The sequence below is a fragment of the Chionomys nivalis genome, chromosome 20 (assembly GCF_950005125.1).
Source record: "Chionomys nivalis chromosome 20, mChiNiv1.1, whole genome shotgun sequence".
In the NCBI taxonomy this organism is placed as follows: domain Eukaryota; kingdom Metazoa; phylum Chordata; class Mammalia; order Rodentia; family Cricetidae; genus Chionomys; species Chionomys nivalis.
In genome coordinates, this window is record NC_080105.1 from 57842193 (window position 1) to 57861380 (window position 19188).

At 45.6% G+C, this 19188-nt stretch overlaps 1 protein-coding gene across 3 annotated transcripts in view; it reads right to left on the reverse strand.

Moving 5' to 3' along the window:
- The window catches only part of Myo16 (myosin XVI), a 420999-nt gene that overhangs the window by 308939 nt on the left and 92872 nt on the right, over positions 1–19188 (reverse strand). For 2 of the 3 annotated variants that reach the window (XM_057752554.1, XM_057752553.1), the window contains exon 2: positions 12537–12800. In XM_057752554.1, the coding sequence (XP_057608537.1) occupies positions 12537–12762 (226 nt within the window). In that variant the 5' untranslated portion in view covers positions 12763–12800. Of the gene's footprint in view, positions 1–12536; positions 13014–19188 lie in introns of those variants that run through there. The other variant, XM_057752552.1, reaches the window with a different exon arrangement.

Here is a 19188-nt window from a genome sequence, read left to right on the forward strand (position 1 = left end):
CATCCTGCACAGAGTGCATGAAATTGCTTTCTTACATGGAGCTAAATTGTGTTCCTCTGTAATTTCCAGGCCTGGCCTTTTCTTACACACTAGATCACATGTTGATCAAATGTGAGACCCAGTAGGAAGCTCAGCAATACAGCCAATGATGTCTTAGTCTGTTTTCTGTTGCTAACATAATACTGGAGGCAAGACAAGTCATTTAAAAAGAGGGTCACTAGCACAACATTTTGGAAGCCCTAAGTCCACAAAGGCCCTAATGGATAATATTGCAATGTCAGAAGCTCACACAGGAGAGAACACCACAGGACAGACAAACCAGGATGCTACAGATGGGAACCAGACATATTTGCCCTTTTCCTACAGCCTACATTCATGGGAACTGACCCAGTCCTTCAGGATCTAGCCACCTACACAGCACCATCCTCCTCAAAGGTCTGGCGAGTCTCCTTCTCTACAGGTTCAGAATTGTAGGTGACCCTGTAGAGAGGCAAGGGTGTGAAAGGTGAAATGGGAGCTTGTGGCAGAATATTTGTTTAACTATGTAAGGATGGGTTGCATTTGTTTAACTATGCTAAGATGTGTTGCATTTGTTTAATTATACAAAGATGTGTTGCTGTTTTACCTTGCCTGCCTAAGGCACCTGATAGGTCTAATTAAAAAGCTGAATGGCCAATAGTGAACAAGGAGGTATAGATGGGACTTCCAGACAGGGAGAGTAAGTAGGAGGAGAAATTTAGGCTTGGGGAAGAAAGAAAAAGAGACGACAAGAAGATGCCAGGAGCCGGCCAGCCAGCCATGGAGGAAGCAGGAAAGAACAACACACGGAATGAAAGAAAGGTAAAAGCCGAGAGGCAAATGGATGGCTAGTGACAGGTTAAATTAAGTTAAAAGAGCTAGGGGGATAAGCCTAAGCTAAGGCCAAGCAATTCATAACCAACAGGAAGTCTCTGTCTCTTTATTTGGGAGCTGGTTGGCGACCCAAAGAAAATTCCAGCTATAGGATGTGAGCATAACGTAACTTGAATCCTCTCAGGGAATCTGATTTGCTAGAACAAGGTGGCAAGAATAATTTGATATTATCTCCCAACAAATTTTATGTTAAAACTCTAATTCAGTGGAACTCTTTGGCAACTCTGGAGGAGGGAAGACAGGTTACATGAGACCATTAAGAGTAGCTCCCAAGTCCAGTCTGACGGCTGTCCTTATCGGAAGGGACGAGTCACCATGCGTGAAATCCCTGGTGAGAGCTAGTCTGCTGATCCATGAATCTGGGACCCCCAACTTCCAGAGTTAAAGGAAGACATGATGCTTCTGTGTAAGTGCCCCAGACTGTGATGTTTCATAGTGTCTGTCTAAGAGAAACACGGGTGCTGTGGGTTTCAGAAAATAGAATGAGAGAGAACTGTCCTGCCCAAAGAAGAGAGAAGGAAGCATTGGGGACACCTGCAGAGATCTGAGGAGAGCAAGCCCAGTGAGGAGAGCCAAGCCAAAAACAAGAAATGGCCAATGAGGTCGATGCTGTTTGAAGACGAATTAGATGGAGGCTAAGATATTTCCAAGGGGCTTGAGAGATGGTTAAGGGGCACTTGATGTGAGTTCACAAAGCCCAGATTTCAACTCCTAATATCTATGGAGCAAGCCAGGAGCCCCACAGCCCCCTGCTGACTCCATTCCCCAGGGATCCAATGACCCCTCCTGCATGTGCATAGGAGGACTCCCTCACACGGGAGCACACAGACAAGCAAATGAATAGGTAACAGAATGACAATTTTCCTGAACTTAGCAACAAGTCTGGCACAGGTGGAACTCTAAAGACAAATCCTGAAAGATCACTCTGGGGGAAGGGGTAAGAGGAGGAACCATAAGTACTTGACTTATGGGGCTTTCTGGGTGTGTGGGGGCAACAAGAGGCAAGGCCACATGGCTCTGCTTTCTTGTTACCTCAGAAAACACAACCTCTGCTGCCATAGACACAGACTTAGACCTTGAATCATGCAGAGCTAAGGTAATGACGGTTGGGAGGGCGGGTTTAATGCTGCAGGCAGGTGCTGCTTCAGACATAAGCATTTATACAGTTCCACTCCTAGAAACCCCTCATATACAGACACAGCCCACGACATGCTCTGGATAATATCCCAGCGTGCATATCCTGCACACACTGCATGGTTTCTCTGATCTTACAAATGGCACACCTCTGCCCTTCATGGAAAACATCTCATTTCTGCATGTCCTACAAGGCACTGGCAAAGGCCAATGCCGTCTGCGGATTGGCGGCTGAGCATGTCAATCACCCGGCACTGCTGGCCTCTGCCAGACTGAGCCTCTTACCACAGAATTGCCAGTCACCTTTTCTTCCTTCTCAGGTGGAATATTTGAGCACGATGAATCCTAACCTCTGCTTACCTACTTGCAGGCAACACCATCTCAAACCTGGTGGATCTGGTTTGAGTGAGTAAAACAATTCAACTAAAGTATTCGCTTTTTTTTTTTTCAGATTCAATGAAAACACAGTCTGAGTGGGAGAAGTATTAGCTATCAGAGATTTCAACTCTACCGTTAGTTACAACTACAGGTTTTATATAAGACAAGGGACAAACCAGGCCACCGCCACCTTGAGAACAGTGATTGAAATGGGGCAATTGAGAAGGACTCAGCACAGGCTGCCCTGTTGCACGTTTTTATCAACACCAGTGTATGGAAGGGAAGTGCTCTCACAGGAAACACGGCTCCAGAACCCAGATCTTGAGGGCTGTACTTGATCTGAACTGTGTACAGACTCTCCAGGGAGTTATGTTTGACTAACATGAAATTCTCACATACAGGATATTTGGGGTTTGAAGAAAACGGAAGGATCAGCCCACCTTTAAGGAGAGAATGGGAGACAACATTCTCCACGAGAGGCTACTGTCATGGGCTGTGGTGTTCATTGTCCATGTTCCAGAGTGGGCAGCACACTGGAGCTGAGTGGGCTGAGGACAGCGTTCCCAGTGTGAAGGTCGTCCCTTTGCGGGCTCTCAATCGTGCACCGGCAGCCTTTAGCTCAGCCAGGGACTCTATGCTGCAAGGTGGAGACACAGAACAACAGCCCTCCAGAGTTCCTTCTCTGTGTGAGCGACTGTGTCAGAGCCCTGTGCTTCTGTGTGAACAGCATTCACATCCACGCCAATCACAGCCAGGCTGGGCAGCTGGTGGATTTACAAAACTCCATCCACGGTGCTGCGATGCTTTCTGATAGCAGGCACCAGCTGCTACATAATTGAAGGTGCCCAATCATGAGATATAAAACCGTGAGAAGTTGGAGATTAAGGGCATTTGCATTCTGAGAGGTTCTGCATGAAGTCAAAGCACACTTTAGTGTCTCTCCAACACCAAATGAGCATTCTGCGAAGTAGCCAATGCTTAAACTGCTGGCTATGCGATCGTAACTTGACCAGCTACTGGCATGGTAACTGGGAAAATATGAAAAATGTGTCCTACGCATATATATGCGTTATTATCCCATCCATTAAAAAAAATCTGTCCTGTGTGGAAGTCCTCATTAAAGTGAAGTGACAAGACATAAATCTCAGACCGTGTTGTGGCTTCAACGCGAACTGTCCCTCACAGAGCCATACAGGGGAGGCTTTGCTGATGGCTGTCAAGCAATCAAATCCTCAGAGCTCTGACCTCACCATTGTATCAATCCATCAAGAGATTCATAATATGATGACAATTATATCAGTCCACCAAGAGATTCATAACACGATGGCATGGGGTGAAGGCAGTCGGCAGGAGGGGTGTATCCATGGGGGCTGTTTCTGGCCCTTCCAGCATTCTTTTTCTCTATTTCCTGTCCCTAGGGGTACGAACTGCCCCCTCCCTGCCACCACAGGGGGAGGTGACCTTGAAGCTCTCCTCTTTTCAGCTGCTTCTGTCTAGTGTCTGCTCGCGGTGACACACAAGTCACAAGCAGGGTGGTGGAAGTGTAGAGTTTTGTAGGCAGAAAGGAAGGGGTTTGTACACAGCGGCTCAGTAGGAAGGATAGCTTTCACGGGGGCGGGGTGCTGGGTGCCAGCATTGTGAAGGCCTGGCATCGGGGATCTTAACTCAGAACCGGGTGGTGTGGCTGATCCCTCATTCTACAACTTAGGACCTGGGTGCCCTTGGCCAGGGAGTCCATGTTTCTTCTTCATGCCTATAAAGAGTGTGCTGAGGGATATCTCTCCCAGGACCCTGAGGAAACTGCATGCAGGGACCTTCAAATGACATCTGCCAGCCATCCCTACTGTCCACGCATGCTAAGTGGTAGCTGCTTTTGTGGCCTGAACAGGAATTAACAGAGAGTTGGAGCAGGAGGGAGCGGATTGTGACCTTGGCTGCTCTCTGATTTCAGGGCGTGGTAAACTGGCTGTGGACGTGAAAACGTGAGTGAGTGCAGGGCTTTAGGAATGTCTGAGGCACTCGTTCAATAAATTGTAATAAATGTATAATTATAGGGAGAAAGGCTGAAGGTAGACAAGCTCAGAGTTATAACTATGACCCCAGGATGAGTCTGCAGAGCCGGGAGCTCGTGGACATTCAAACACACAGGATAAACTCAGGATGAAAGCAGAAATGGAGAGACATGGTGACTGTAGACACCGGGGCAGCTGGCAGGGATCCGGAGACTGGCTTTCTCCCAGTCTTCAGAGGGAGGACACAGGCTCACACGTGATTCTCAGACTTCCCACACTGAGGAGGTAAATCATGCTTTCTGTTACCGGTTTCCTGGCAGGCTGTTACAGGCATGTACTTCGGGCACACAACTTCAGCATTATACACAAGGATTCTACACGCACAGAAGTCTCATAGCCTGCTGGAGAGCACGGGATCTAGGCCCACACTACCACCCTCTGCCACCCCAGCTCTCATGCCAAACTAATTCTTCTTCTTCTTTTCCCTATTAAGCACATTATACAACATAATTCAATTTTATTAAAAAAATAACTTCAAAATACAGAATGATCTTGGTTAGGAAGAAAAACCATTTTTGTAGTTCACTTGAGTGTAAACAGCCAAGCCCACACTGCTGAAGATGAGAGCTGCCTGGATAGGTCAAGCCCTGTCCGTGGTGGCAGTAGGTGGCATGCCCTGCCTCTTCCCATGCCAACCCCCAGAACCTGCCAATGCCCACAACTCCTCTGGCCACTGGACTTCAGATGGAGACTAGGAGGAAGAGAGAGGTTTTGAAGAAAGGCAAAGGATCCCTGATGGTTGACGATGGCAAGGCCAGGGGCAGGGATGTGGGCAGCCTCAAAGGAGCCTACAAGAAAGTTACTCCAGAGTCTTCATGAGGAATGTGCCCTTCCAGCCCTCAGCCACAGTCCTGAGACCCTGAGCAGTGAAGTCAGCCCCACCATGTCTAGCCATGGGCTGTAAAGTTGATAGTCAACCTAATTCTAAGGGTGATCCTAGCCACTTTTATATTTCTACAAATCTGATTAGTTTTCATATTCTATGTTCAAACCGATGGCCCTGCACAGGCTAGGCAATGCTGCACATTTGAGCTTCACCCCAGCCTGTGTTCACAATCCTACACGCTCCCCTCATCTCACTCCTTTGCTCCACCCTTATGCATGCGGAGATCCAGGTCTTTCATGAGGTATAGTACAGTCCGCCAAAAGCCATTGCAACCCCCTGTCCTATCTACTTATTCCCCAGGGAGGAGGCCTCAACTCCCTCAGCACCCTGGTCTCATGGGCATCTCTGAACACTTTCTGGCCCCACTTCAGACCATGAAATCAGCATCTTTATGAGTGAGGCACAGACACAAGAGCTGAGGTCATGAGCTACCCAGCGCATCCTGTAGTAGAGCCAGTACTGGAACGACCAATTCACACCATCCAGCTAACACCAGACTACACAGAGATCGGCGGGCACAGGGTCTCATCTGACCAATTCTTCTGTGGTCACTCATTTTCCCCTCTCAAATGAACTACTTATGACTGACATATGGACGGGGAGACCTATATTCCTCTCTCTTCCATCTGAACCTACCTAATGATTTCCTCCATCTTTGCAGAAAAGCCCTTAAAGAACTCTTGGCAGCTTCTATTTGGAATTCAACCCCTTCAGGTCTTTGCTATAAAAATTTATGAGAACCGCTAACTTGGGTCCACCTGAATGCAACAGCCAGTTCCAGGACACCCCCATGCCTAGAAAGCCACCGGCCAGCACAACTGAGGAAATGCTCCTCCTTGGGGCTTTCTCAGCACTTGGTTCCGACTAAAACTCTGCCCCCATTTTCCCGTAAGTCCTGGCTGCACCTGGTCATTCTGATTCACTTCCACGAATTATTAATGCTAGAATGCCTTAGTTCTCAATCTGTGAACTTATTGCAGTTTGAATAAATATGTGCACATCCAGGCAGTTACAGCTCTCCTTTGCTGCACTCACAATCCTGCAACTCCCCTCTCAGCGATCCTCTGCTCCACCATTACACTTTGCTGAGACCTAGGTCTTTAGTGCACATAATACAGTACACGCAAAGCCAATGAAGCCTCCTGTCCTGCCTACCGATGCCACTTTTCAGTCTTGTGAGTTTCAAATATTCTGTCTCAAGCCAGCAAGCCAGTCTATCTTATAACAAACGCCCAGAGGAGTGTCTGACTTACTTACTATATCATGTGATTTTCATTGTCCCATAAAAACTGGGGCATTTGTCTTTCTTTGTCCTATGCAGGCTTTGGGGTTACTTAGTTTTGCCTATGGTTTTATGTCTGTGAATATGGTAAACTAGTTAAGAATGGCAAATTATAGCAATGTTTGAACCGTCTTTTAAAGAGTGAGGCTAACCTGAATGGTCTGGGTAAACCCACTGTGATCACACAGGGCTCTGAAGGCTGCTGAGACAGACAGACAAACTGATCAAAGAGATGGAATGACAGAAAACTGGCAAGACATGTGATGTGTGAGAGGGGTCCGGGTCCACCTTGGCTCACCTTGAAGATGGAGGAGACTCAGGTCTAAGGGATGCAACTGTCAGCTGTGGCTAGAGCAGTTCCCATACAACCCATTCTTCCCTCTCATTGAGCCTTGGACCTGGCTCCTAACCTACAGAAATGTGAGATAAGATGACATTTCCAGTAAGAAACTCTTCCCACCACTGAATGTGTGGTAATGTGTTCTCATAGCAAGAGAAAATTAATACCCATCCTATAGGCAGTTACTTAGCATTTCCCACCCCTCCCTGCGTCAAACATATATTAAAATCTAACTGTTTCTCACCACATCCTTGTACCACTTTGGTCCAAGCCACCACTACCCCCTGCCTCGCTTACCCCAGAGTCATCTCACTTGCTTCCCTGGCTCTAGCATCTGAGTCCATTCAGGATGCAGCTGTGTCTGCCTTCCCCCTGGTTTTGCATAGTGGTCTCCAGCCCATCCCTCCAGGAAGCTTTCCTAAGCATGTGTAGTCACTGATGGCATTATATGTTCCTGCGACTTTATTCACAGCCACTAGCAGCAGTCAGTGGGGCCTCAGGGAGATGGAAGCCTCGTCTGCTCCACTCATGGCTCTCCTCCAGAGGACCGTCTTAGAATACACCGGATGAGTGCATGGGGTTGTTCTTTTGTTCTGACTCCCACTGTGAGAACCCCAGCCATTTCCAGCCTTCTTAATGCTAAGACTACATCAACAGATTCTTAGTTAGCGTACCTGCTTGCAGTTCATACCTACCCCTCAACCTGCTTAAAAGCTGTTGGGACTGTTTTTTGCTGAAAATGACTTTCAGTGTATAAAGGTCCTTTTAGGAATGTGTAACAGCCCCCAGTGCTTTCCAATTCAGGAGATTCCCTGGAAATCTCACTATACTTAAACACAGAGAATGCTAAGGTACATGCAGAGGGAAGAGAAACAAAGGGAACTTTCTAGAATATACTCTGACTAAAAAGCACTGCTTCTCCACAGCTCACCCCAGCTGGCTCTGATTGTGCCCAGGTGCCTGCAGCCGCTCAGACAATCTGCTAACAGCAGCATGCTCGCCTTCCTCACAGTTCAGAGTTTCAGCGACAGTTAAGGTCAAGTTTCTCGAGAAACAGCAGCTTTCCCCACGGGCTGCCGCCCTTCCTGCTCCACTGCCCTTCTGCTCACTCGCTGTGTGCTCGTCCATTCTGGGTTTTTCCTTCTTCCTACCTAGGTCGGTATTTTCAAAGGAAATCCACCTCCCCCCCCATGCCTTCTGGTCATTAACAACTGGTGTAGGAGGTTCTTCTTTCTATGTGTTGCTTTCATTGGTCAAATAAAGAGACTGCCTTGGCCTAGTTGATAGGGCGAACTCAGGTAGGTGGGGAAGACAGAACAGAATTCTGGGAGGAAGAAAGCAGAGTCAGAGAGAGCCGCCCGCCATGAAGCTGCCAGGTCAGACATGCTGAATCTTTCTCGGTAAGCCACGACCTCGTAGTTCTATACAGATTATTAGAAATGGGTTGAATCTAGATGTAAGAATTAGCCAAGAAGAGGCTAGATATAATGGGCCAGGCAGTGTTTAAATGAATACAATTTGTGTGTTGTTATTTCAGGGTATAAGCTAGCCAGCCGGGCCGGGAACACAGCCCGCTCCTCCTCTTACAACAAACAACAGCTTGGTTTTCACCTGTAGCAACTGCTTGTAAAGGAATGGTTCAGGTTGAGTGGCATGAATGATTGTACACAATGTGACTGTATGATGTTTTAGGGAAGAAATACGTAAAAGAGCTGTGCTTCAGTCGGATTTATTACTTCATCATTCTTAATTTCTCTTATGACCACAGACATCATTTTGTAATGCCTGTGCATGTTTCATCTAAGGGGCGTTACAACTTTCCACACTGATTTCGTGTCTCGTTACTTTCCCAGCAGCACAGGGATAAGGTGTAAAGATCGCAGTGTGCTATGTCCATTCTCCTGTGGTAACAGCTGAAGGTGAAGAAGACAGATGGTCTCAGACTTCTACTCTACACTCCTGGGAAGCCCAAGACGGGAAGGATGGGACAGAGGATAGTAGACACACAGGTCCTCATGTCAGAGCAGGTATGAACTGCCAGGGTAGGAGCTGCTGGTTAGGGTTAGGTTAGCGGCCAGTAACAAAGGTGAACAGAATGATAGGAAGCAGTCACAGCTGTCAACACAGAGATTCAGCTGCAGTCACAAGCGCTTGTCCTTTTGGGTGTAAATGGGTAAAGGGTCTCTCAGGCTACACCAGACCGCACATCTACTGCTGCATATAAAGGCACAAAAGAATACACATTTAAATGAGATGTACGCAGCTCTCAGCAAGGAGCAGTTTAACTGGCGTGCCCACACAGAAGGGCCGAGAGTCTTATTATAGCCATGGCTGCATGGAGCGTGCTGACGGTTCTTGTGTACAGAATCACAATCCCTAGCTGAGAGCCCTGGAGGCGCACAAATTCCTAAATTCACGAGTTTTCCAGATTGAATACGTTAAAAAAAAAAGTAAAGTCAGCTCAGAAAAATATCTTCTACAGTGAGCTACAAAGGAAACCTGGTATTTCTGAGCCCTTTGGACTTCAAACAGTGGGTAATACATTAAGGAGGATAGCCATTTTAGATCCGCCCAACCGCTGGCTTCAGAGAGCCTACTCAATTCTGGCTTCTCTAAGAAGTCTGCACCTACACTGTATTAGTTACCGCACGGTTACTATGACAACATGCTTAAAACAAGTTAAGATATAGGACAGCTTATTTCAAGCCATGATTGGACCTAGGCTTTTGGGCAGAATACTTTTTGGGCAGAATACTCTGGCTGTCTGAATAAGCTAAAGGAGCATTTTTGTTTTTTGTTTGTTTGGTTTTGTTTTCTCCTCAGGGTGGACAGAAAACAACTTAGAAGTGATTGGGGCCTATGTGGAACACACGTGAGCTACTTCCTCAAGCAAGGCCCTCCTTCCTAAACATCCCTCCACTTGCCTACAGCACAGAGAACTGGGAACCAACCATTCAACAAATGACCCTATGGGGGAACATTCCAGGTCCAACCCATAATGTCCCCTCCCCTGCCCATGGAGCTCAAAACTGATACAGAATGAAATCATATTTAGTTTATCCCAAGAACCCTGAAAGCTTTCTCCAGTTCCAATTCTTTCAAAATGTTCAAGTTCAAAGTCTCCTTTGAGAATGGAGACAGACTCTTAGTGGTCAGCTGGGGCAAAGGTGAAAACAAGTCACACGGGACGTGGTTGTAGAGTGTGGTGCTCCCCTTGAAGGCAGGAGAAGAGCATCTAGGAGGGAGGGAACCCCAAGGGCTGAAACTCAGAAAGCTAGGTATTTCCCAGAGCTTGTGCCCAGCATCTAGAACATACTGCATTATGAGGTGAGCTCCCAGGGCTTGTTACAACTCTGTGTCTATGGCCTTGAGCTGAATCTGTGAGGCGTCTGACTTGGGCTGGCTCTGCTACCTGCCCACGGCTTTCCTTGGAAGGTGCTCCACACAGCTTGCCTTCCAGCATCCTGGAATCTTCACTACAGTTTAGATGTCACTCTGACAGTTCCATACATTGCCCTCTCTGGATCTACCTACAGGAATACCAATCTTACCACACAGTGTTTGTTCCCTACCCCAGCTTCAGCTATCGCTAGAATTTTGGGTAGGAGTCTCCACGGCCAGGTATTTCTTGCATTTTTTTCCATTTCTGTAGCCTCCCCCTTCTACACACACACATGGATGACACCAGGTCTTACACAAGCTGAGTATGGAACTCAGTCCCCACTAGACCATGACTTCATTGGCCTCTGAGCGTTTGGGCAGCTGAGCACGCTGCAATGAATCCTGAGAAACTACTTCCTAGGCGGCTCCACAAGCAGGAAACCTAGAGGAACTGATATTTTAAGGGAGAGTTTCCAGAGCCTCTCATCTCCTTGCAGTCATGATAGGCAGGATCCCGCATACCACAGTGATGCCCCCAGGGACTGTTTCCTAGTACCTTGAAGAGTTGTGGCTTCTTCTATTGGTGTTGCTCTCTTATAAAACTAAGGCTTCCTCAGCCCCCTCTTTGTACAGGCTTTTCTGACCAAATTTCAGTTTTGAATCTTTGGATTGTGCTTTTCATTTCCAATTCTCACTGAAAAGCAGGCTAAAAGCAGAGAGAACCTATGCCATAGCCTGAAGACTAAATGCCTTTGGTGTTTCTTCTCATAGATAAATTGGCCATTTATCCTTAAACATAGCCTGCCACAAAGTCTCAGGACATGGACAAAATACAGGCATGTTCTTCACGATAATTAACACATCTGGCCTCCACCCAAGTCTGAAGAGTGCCTTTATATCCACTTAAAATCTAATCAAAATAAATTTTAATGCCAATATTTCTGTTGGCATTCTGGTCTTCTGAGTTCTCATCAGAATTGTCTATCAAACTCATCTCAATATTCCAGGGTTTCTTTGATCCCCAAAAGGCATAATTCCTGCGACTTACTCCTTCTAGCTAGGTCTCACCTCCTGAAGTCTCACTCTCAGGAGACCAAGCATCAAATACACCACCCTGGTGGGAGAAAGGTCACTCTGTCATGATACTCCCAGAAAGGGGGATTTCTCTCACACTAACACTTTGAAAAGTAAACTGCAAAAGCCACAACAAAAGGCAGAAAGGAAACTCATACATAAAAATACGTGAGCAGTGATGAAATTAATTGTGCAAAGACAAAAGGATTTCAATCAGGCATGCTGAAGAAGTTTCCACACACCTTGACCCAGGATTTTAAAAGGTGTCAAAGCCTTCTTGAACAAAAGGACCAAATCTGGCTGGACCACCATCCCCGGCATCAAGGCTGATGACAAAGCTTCACAGAAGACGGCATGCCACAGAACGGTGGCATGAAATAGACATGGAGATTAACGGGGTGGGACAGAGATCCCCTAAATAGACTCAGAACTCACGACCAACTGGGAAAGCGCTGTCTGAACACACAATGCAGGCAAACCGGACACCAACATACTTCTGGAATGCTGAAACTCCACTCCGTCCCGAAACAAAATCAGAATTTCACAAAAACAAGCTTAAAATGAATGAAAGACCCACTGGGGTTGAAACCCACAGGTTGAGAACCGCTCATCTAAGGCCACAAGTCTGTAGATAAAAGTATCCTGTTAACAATTAGAGAATTTTGAGCCAGTCAGTGGTGGCACAAGCCTTTCATCTCAGCACTCAGGAGGCAGAGGCAGGTGGATCTCTGTGAGTTCGAGACCAGCCTGGTCTACAGAAGCTAGTTCCAAAACAGGCTCCAAATCTACAGAGAAACCCTGTTTTGAAAAACCAAAAAAAAAAAAAAAAAAAAAAAAAAAATTCGAGTATGTAACGTTAAGTTGTCGCTTGCCTTTCAGATACGTAATTCTCTTTCAGGCAATATATACATATTTCACCAAAATTTTACTTTTTCACATATCAGCTGAGAGACTGATGACTTCTCGTGCCCTATTTTGAAAGGACCACTGATTTTTTTTTTCTTTAAAGCCATTTTTATCTCCCTAGACAACAACACACAAAAACAGACCACGAGAAGCCCCACGGAGAAGGCGTACCCTCTTTGTCATGGTGGTGGATGATGGCGTCCTGAATCATGTCAGCAAGGCTGAAGCGGACCCTCTGGCTCTTCGCAGGCTTGGTTCTCCTCAGGAGCCCTTCCTGCTTCCGGAACACTTTCTCTCGCTCATAGTAGGCTTTGATTTGCTCACAGCGCATGCGCTTCACCAGACGCTGACGCTGGCCCAGGGGAAGGGACTCCAGCAAGCACTGGTCAATTTCCATCTCATGGGATCGGAAAACGTTACATAGCTGGTAGCAACCTGAAAGAAAGGAGAGAGAAAAGTCACTAGATAACGTTCTCACTTCCTGCCAGCAGCATTGCCCACATTCAGACGCTATAGTGCCCATGGCCATGAGAAGTCTATGTTGCTTATACCATGACTGATACTATAATGTGTCCCGCTGTTTCTAATTCTACAAAATCTGCTGCATTCCTGATTCTGCAATGCTCACTGCATTCCTGATTCTTAAGTGCCCACTGAATTTCCGATTCTGCAATGTCCCCTGCATTCTTGATTCTGCAATGCCTAGTGCATTTTTGATTGTACAACATCCACTACCCTCCTGATTCTGCAGTGCCCACTTCATTTCTGATTCTGAAATGCTCACTGCATTCCTGATTCTGCAATATCCCCTGCATTTTTGGTTCTGCAATGTTTCCTGCAGAGCAAGAATAACCCACCCCTTCTCCTCTTTGCCTGATGCACAAATGCAGCATGACCCATTTTTCAAAACAGGAGAAACAGCAGACCAATACTCAATTTCATAGCAATAAAAAAGATAACAAAATTAGATACAAGTATGAATTTTCCTTATATAGTTGTGAACTCAGCCCCTCCTTCACCATGTCTGCAAATCTATATAAAGGGCTCAAGTGTTTAGCCTTTACTCTCAATGATGACACTTGAATCTGGGGACAAAATTTGCCGTGTAGTTATATTTCTGCGTCTCCTTCCCTGGGGAATCTTCACTCACAAACACCAGGTACATTGATATGACTGTGTCCCTGTAACTCTTTCTGAACATCCTAATAAAGATTGGTCTTTCACTGTGTGTCACTGTAGCTGACATAGTGGAACGGGACATGTAACATACGCTGTCAGTTGTCCATGGTGTCCGCAATTATCCCCACTAACTTCTGGATGGCCCCTTTTTTCTTGTGACAGGTAGCATTCATTTCTAACAGACCTAACTATGGTTAAGTAAAAATACAGAGTTGGCATAGAAATGTATTTTTATTGTATCGAAATGATGGATAAAACAGTGGCTATCATCATCATCATGTTAATATGGTGACCCACGAATTAAATTCTTCATTCTGCAATTCAGAGCAGTCACTTTATTTTTTTTTCATTGTGTCCTACAAAACCACCCAAAGTACAGGGCACAACACTGCCTCAACACATTTACCACATGGCTGAAACATTTCTTTCATGACTGAAAGAAAATTATTATATTATGAACTATCAAATCTGGTTCCTTTAAGTTGTGTCTAACTGTTCTTGTTTTTAAACACTTTTTTTTTCTCATTTATTAACTTTGAGGACCGGGCTGGACGGAAACCTCCGCCAACACATGTGTATACAAACAATGGTCTGGAGCTGGAGAGATGGTTCAGAGGGTAAGAGCACTGACTGCTCTTCCAAAGGTCCTGAGTTCAACTACCCCAATCAATGGGGGTAGTTGTGTGTTGCCATGGCATGTATGTAGCAGCCAGAGGGCCATTTAATGAAGTTCATGTTCTCATTCCGTCATGTGCATTCTGGGACCCAACCTGCACTATCAGGCTTGATGTTGTGCTGACTCAGGCCATATGACCTGAAACCTTTTTTCTTTTTTTAGCCTAATGTTTTAAGACAGGATTTAGTCTAAACTAGCCAGGAACTGTACTATGTATGTACTGCAAGGTGGCCTCATGTTTATGATCCTCCTGTCTCAGCTTTTAGAGTAATAGTTACAGGTCCATTACAGTTACATTGTGACCATGCCCAAATAGATGCTCTTTTCTTCATGTACGTGTGCCCAAAGTCTCAAACAAGTGAAAAATGTTCTATACAAGCACAAAATGTGGCTGGTTTTATGCTCCCTGAAGAAAATAAACTCCCATGCACACATGCACTCACACGCAAACACACTCGTATACACACACTCACAGGCCCACACACATGCTCACATGTACAAGGCTCTTACACGTACACACACACACTCACTTTGGTATCTGCATCAGTAATTCCTCCCTGGATACTTACTCTTAGCATCCATTGTTACAAAATCAGAGACTTTTTGTGTCTTTTGTTCCTCCCCCCCCCCCCCCCCCCGCATAGAAAAAGGCAATGAAACAAAGGAACAATGAGGATTTCCAAAGACAAGAGCACAATCACGTCTACATCCTCCCCAGCTGTGAGTCTTCAATGACAACCGGAAGTCTTTAGAGACTGAGATTTTCGCATCTTTGTAATAAAGTTACAGGGATATGCCCTTCCTTACAGAACAACAAAAAAAAAATAGAAATTACATTTCAGCAAGATGTGCACATTGTGATCTGATGAGCTCTGAGGAGGTCTGGAGATCGAGGCCCACAGCCTCTCTCCTAATTCTTTTCTGAAAGTTGGAGACATGAAATATTTAAATAAGCTTTAAGAGTTTGAATTAAGCTGAAGAAAATCAATGATGTTTTACAACTCACTGTTTTTCAAATGTGTTTCAACTTCAAATTTCTTTCAGCTTATAAATTTATGCACCTAGTGGGTATTTCTTGGGCTCCCATCCAATTATTTCCACCTAGTCCAGTAAAGGAATCTGATAAAGGCTTTCTCGTTTTAAACAGAAATAAAAACAAAACAAACATGCATAAATTTACCGTGCGATCTGTATTTCCGCACCTGCTTTGCTCTGAGAATATCTCTTTAATAACTGATTACTTGGTCTTGACATACAGCCGGATGGTACGCACTGAAAATACTTTACACTCTGGCCTTTGTTTCTGGGTGGCAAAAGCCTGAATATTGTTTCCCAGATGTCTGTTCCTAGTTCATCTTCCACGGGAACTAACCTTGCCGGAGTTGTCCTGTGTACTTTGTCCTGTGCTCAGATGTCCCCCACAAAGACTCCCCCGGCCAAAGCTCTGCATGAAGACTTGCATGCCACAGAGCATGCTGGCCAGTCAGAGTGGTCAGGGTCAAGGCTGCTCCACCCAGCCCAATGATCTGCAGCCCCACAGGTGGGTGTCACCCATATCAACTTCAGACTCACACTCAACTGTGTGCTAGTTGGGACAGTCCCTCAGAAGTGTCTCCTCTCTACTCCTACAAATCACACAAGAAGGAGCCGATGGCAAGATGCAAGTGAAGAGCCAACAGAGGCTCTGTCTCCTCAGACACTCTCTGTGAAAGGCCTCCTCCAGAGAAGTCAAGCCCTGGAAGGTCAGAGCCTCCTCCTGACAGTTGCTCAGGGCAGGCCATACTGTGGCTCTCGAGGATCCTGATACGGTAAATTCCCAGAGCAACAACTGGCTGTCAAGACTGGGAGATGGGAACGTTCACTCTGCAGAGTAGATGGGGCTTTGTGGTTGAAACGGTATCCAAAAAACATGAACTCCTGGCTTCTTCATGTTGCAACTCCTGGGGGTTTTCTTTAGATTCTTATGCAATGGAAAAAAATTTAGACCCTCTGTCTCCAATATACTTGTTTGAGCCCCAAATACCGAATAACCCTAACTCTGAATCTACTTGAATATAATGTTTCCTTCGTCAACATCCTCAACTCCAGTTCAGACTCAGCTCCTGTTCCTACCAGACAAGGTATTTACTAAGCCAACTTCTCAGTGTCCAGGTTGTCTAAGCACAAGGTCTCAGTGTCAGCGTCCCCCAATCTTTTAGAAGAAGATATTTCTTCTAAGCCCTGAAGCAACATCCTGTGTGAACAAAGGCTTGTTTCAGATGCTACACCAAAGACCATGAGTCTCTACTCCTTCCTCTTCAAGGCTCTTCATTATAACTCAAAACATTATGTTCAAATGTATTATTCTCAGCTATAAGTAAAAAAGTGTGACTATTTCATGTTTCTGAGTCTTAAAAACAAACATTTAAATACTATTTTGATATAAAATGTTTCTTTCCCTAAACTGGACTGAGACAACATTATAAATCACGTTTAATTTTAATTCCTGAAGCTTACTCAGTCTTGTTCTAGTATAAATATATTAGGATAAAATAGAATTATGATTCGTGTTTGTCAGAACAGGAAGAGACTTTGAAGTTGAAATGATTCTCACAGCTACTTACATCAATTTGTAGGAACTTTCAGATAAAGAAAATCTTCAAGCTCAGTTCGCAAACCAAGAGCAGAAGGGCAGAGGATGAGGAGCAGCATTTGTGCGCCCAGCACGAGGGCACTGGTTATCTTGGAGTTCGTTCATTACACACCGTGTTCCTTGTCTCCCAGCCCTGCACTCCCCCAGGCAGGCTTGTGTAAAACACCAGTTTATCCTCACACTAACACAGGATAATAGTGTGGTGGGGAAGAGTGGTGAAGATTTAAAAGTTTACCCTCTACCACCCATCCTGCCCACTGAAGGTCTCTGTGAACTTGTGCCCATTGTTACTGGCATGCTAGAACACACCTTCTACCTGCTTCCTATTCACGATGTGGAACGAGCATTTGCCTCTGACATAGAATAGTCAGTCACCTTTCCTGACAGTCTGCCTCTCGGGAAACTCCTTTGCCCTGCCACTCTGTGTGGTTCTAGTTCTGACCAGCAGGAAGCTTGCTTGCCCTGTGCAGCTGCTGGTGAGGGCTGAAAACTGATGTCGCCTGAGTCCATCATAACGGCTCAACACTGGGCAGGGGCCAGGACTAGTCCTCTAGGCTGTTGTCCTAGTTCAGACAGGACCCTGCTCTGGGGTCTGTCCAATAAAAATAACATTTGGAAGACTTATTTTATGGGCACATCTTGCCTTAAGATCACCCCACTTAGACAAAGACATTTGATACCAAAGCCCATGTCTTCTGAGATACAGGGAGAGGTAGACAGAGAAGGGAAAAGAGCAATTCTAAAGTGACATCTCAGATTACCTGCACCTGCAGTACCTGAAGGCAAAATAACTCAGTTTTAGACTTTCCAGGAATCTAGGGTGTTTTCCAGAGCAGAGAGCCAGTAATTCCATTCTGTATTTAAGCCACTAGGTATGATTTTCTGTTGATGGACAGAGTGACTCATGTAGAAGACAATCTAGTGATGTTCCAGGGCACACCCTTCACCCTTCAATGACATCTGGTCATAGTCACACTCACAGTAGAAGATTTGTCTATTTTTATATATCATTTGTTCTGCCTGCCTGCCTGCCTGCATACATGTATGTATGTATGTATTGCAGCACATGTATGCAGTGCCCACAAAAGCCAGAAGAAGGAATCAGAACCCCTGAAACTGGAGTTACAGTTGTGAGCTGCCACGCGGTGCTGGGATACCAACTGAAGCCTCTGAAAAAGCAGCCAATGCTCTCAACCACTGGGCCATCTCTCCAGCTCCCTCCCTCTCTCTTTTTAAAATTACATGCTTTATTTAGTGTTTGTGGTGTTTATTTGTTGTTTATTTATTGTGTGGTGATCAGAGGACAGCCTGTGGCAGTTGGTTCTCTCCTTCTATCGCGTCAGTTCCAGGGATCAAACTCAGGTGGTGAGGCTTGGCAGCCTTCACCCAAGAGCCATCTCACTGGCCTCTCTCTTTTTATGTTGCCATGGACACACATTTCACAGAATCACTAAAGATAAAATTATATAGAATATGACATATGCATTACATTAGTCAGTTTTAAATGACACTTTCAGGTTTCTACTAGCTTCTTATTTCCTGTTCAATATGTATTTTCCATAAGACAGGATGCCAAATACCCTCCAAATCAATCAACTGCTATTAAGCCAACTATTGACAGAATTGCCTTCTGTGCTCTTGGCTATAAACTAAGGCCTGGAAAGTCAAAGTCCTTGCTTACAAATGTATCGCAGGACTGAGATTCACATGCATATGAAAAGGGGAGTGGAAGAGAAGTCAGTGAATTGTGTTCACCACACTGCCATGTGCCAACATCACCCACTCAAACCGTGGGAACTCGGGAGCCGGCTCCCAGAGCACAGTGCTAAGCCTGGCCCTCCTTAGGCCCTTTGAACCCGTGGAACTCAATCCTTGCATTTAACATTTCTGTCTTCTGAGTGTGTCTGAAAAGATGTGTGAAGCAGTGGTCTCTGTAATTATGCTCTAATCACTAAGACGATGCTGTATCTTTTCTTTTTATTCTTGTATGTATTTCTTATGTGTGTGTATACATATGTGTGTTTGTATGTGTGGGTGTCAGCGTGGGCATGGATATGTCAAGAAGGCCATATGGAAGTCAGAGGACAACTTCAGGTGCCAGTCCCCACCTTCCCCCGAGTTTAAGACCGGGTCTGCTATTATTTACCCTAAGTATGCCAGTCTAGCCATGCTATGGATGTCCAGGGGTTTTCTCTCTAGCTCTGATCTCTATAAGAGCGTCAAGATTACAGACACATACTACTTCATCTGGATTACAAGCACTTTACCTGCAGAACCATCTCTCCAGCCTTAAAGGAATACATCAGTCCATATTCTTCTCCCCCCCCCAACCCCCA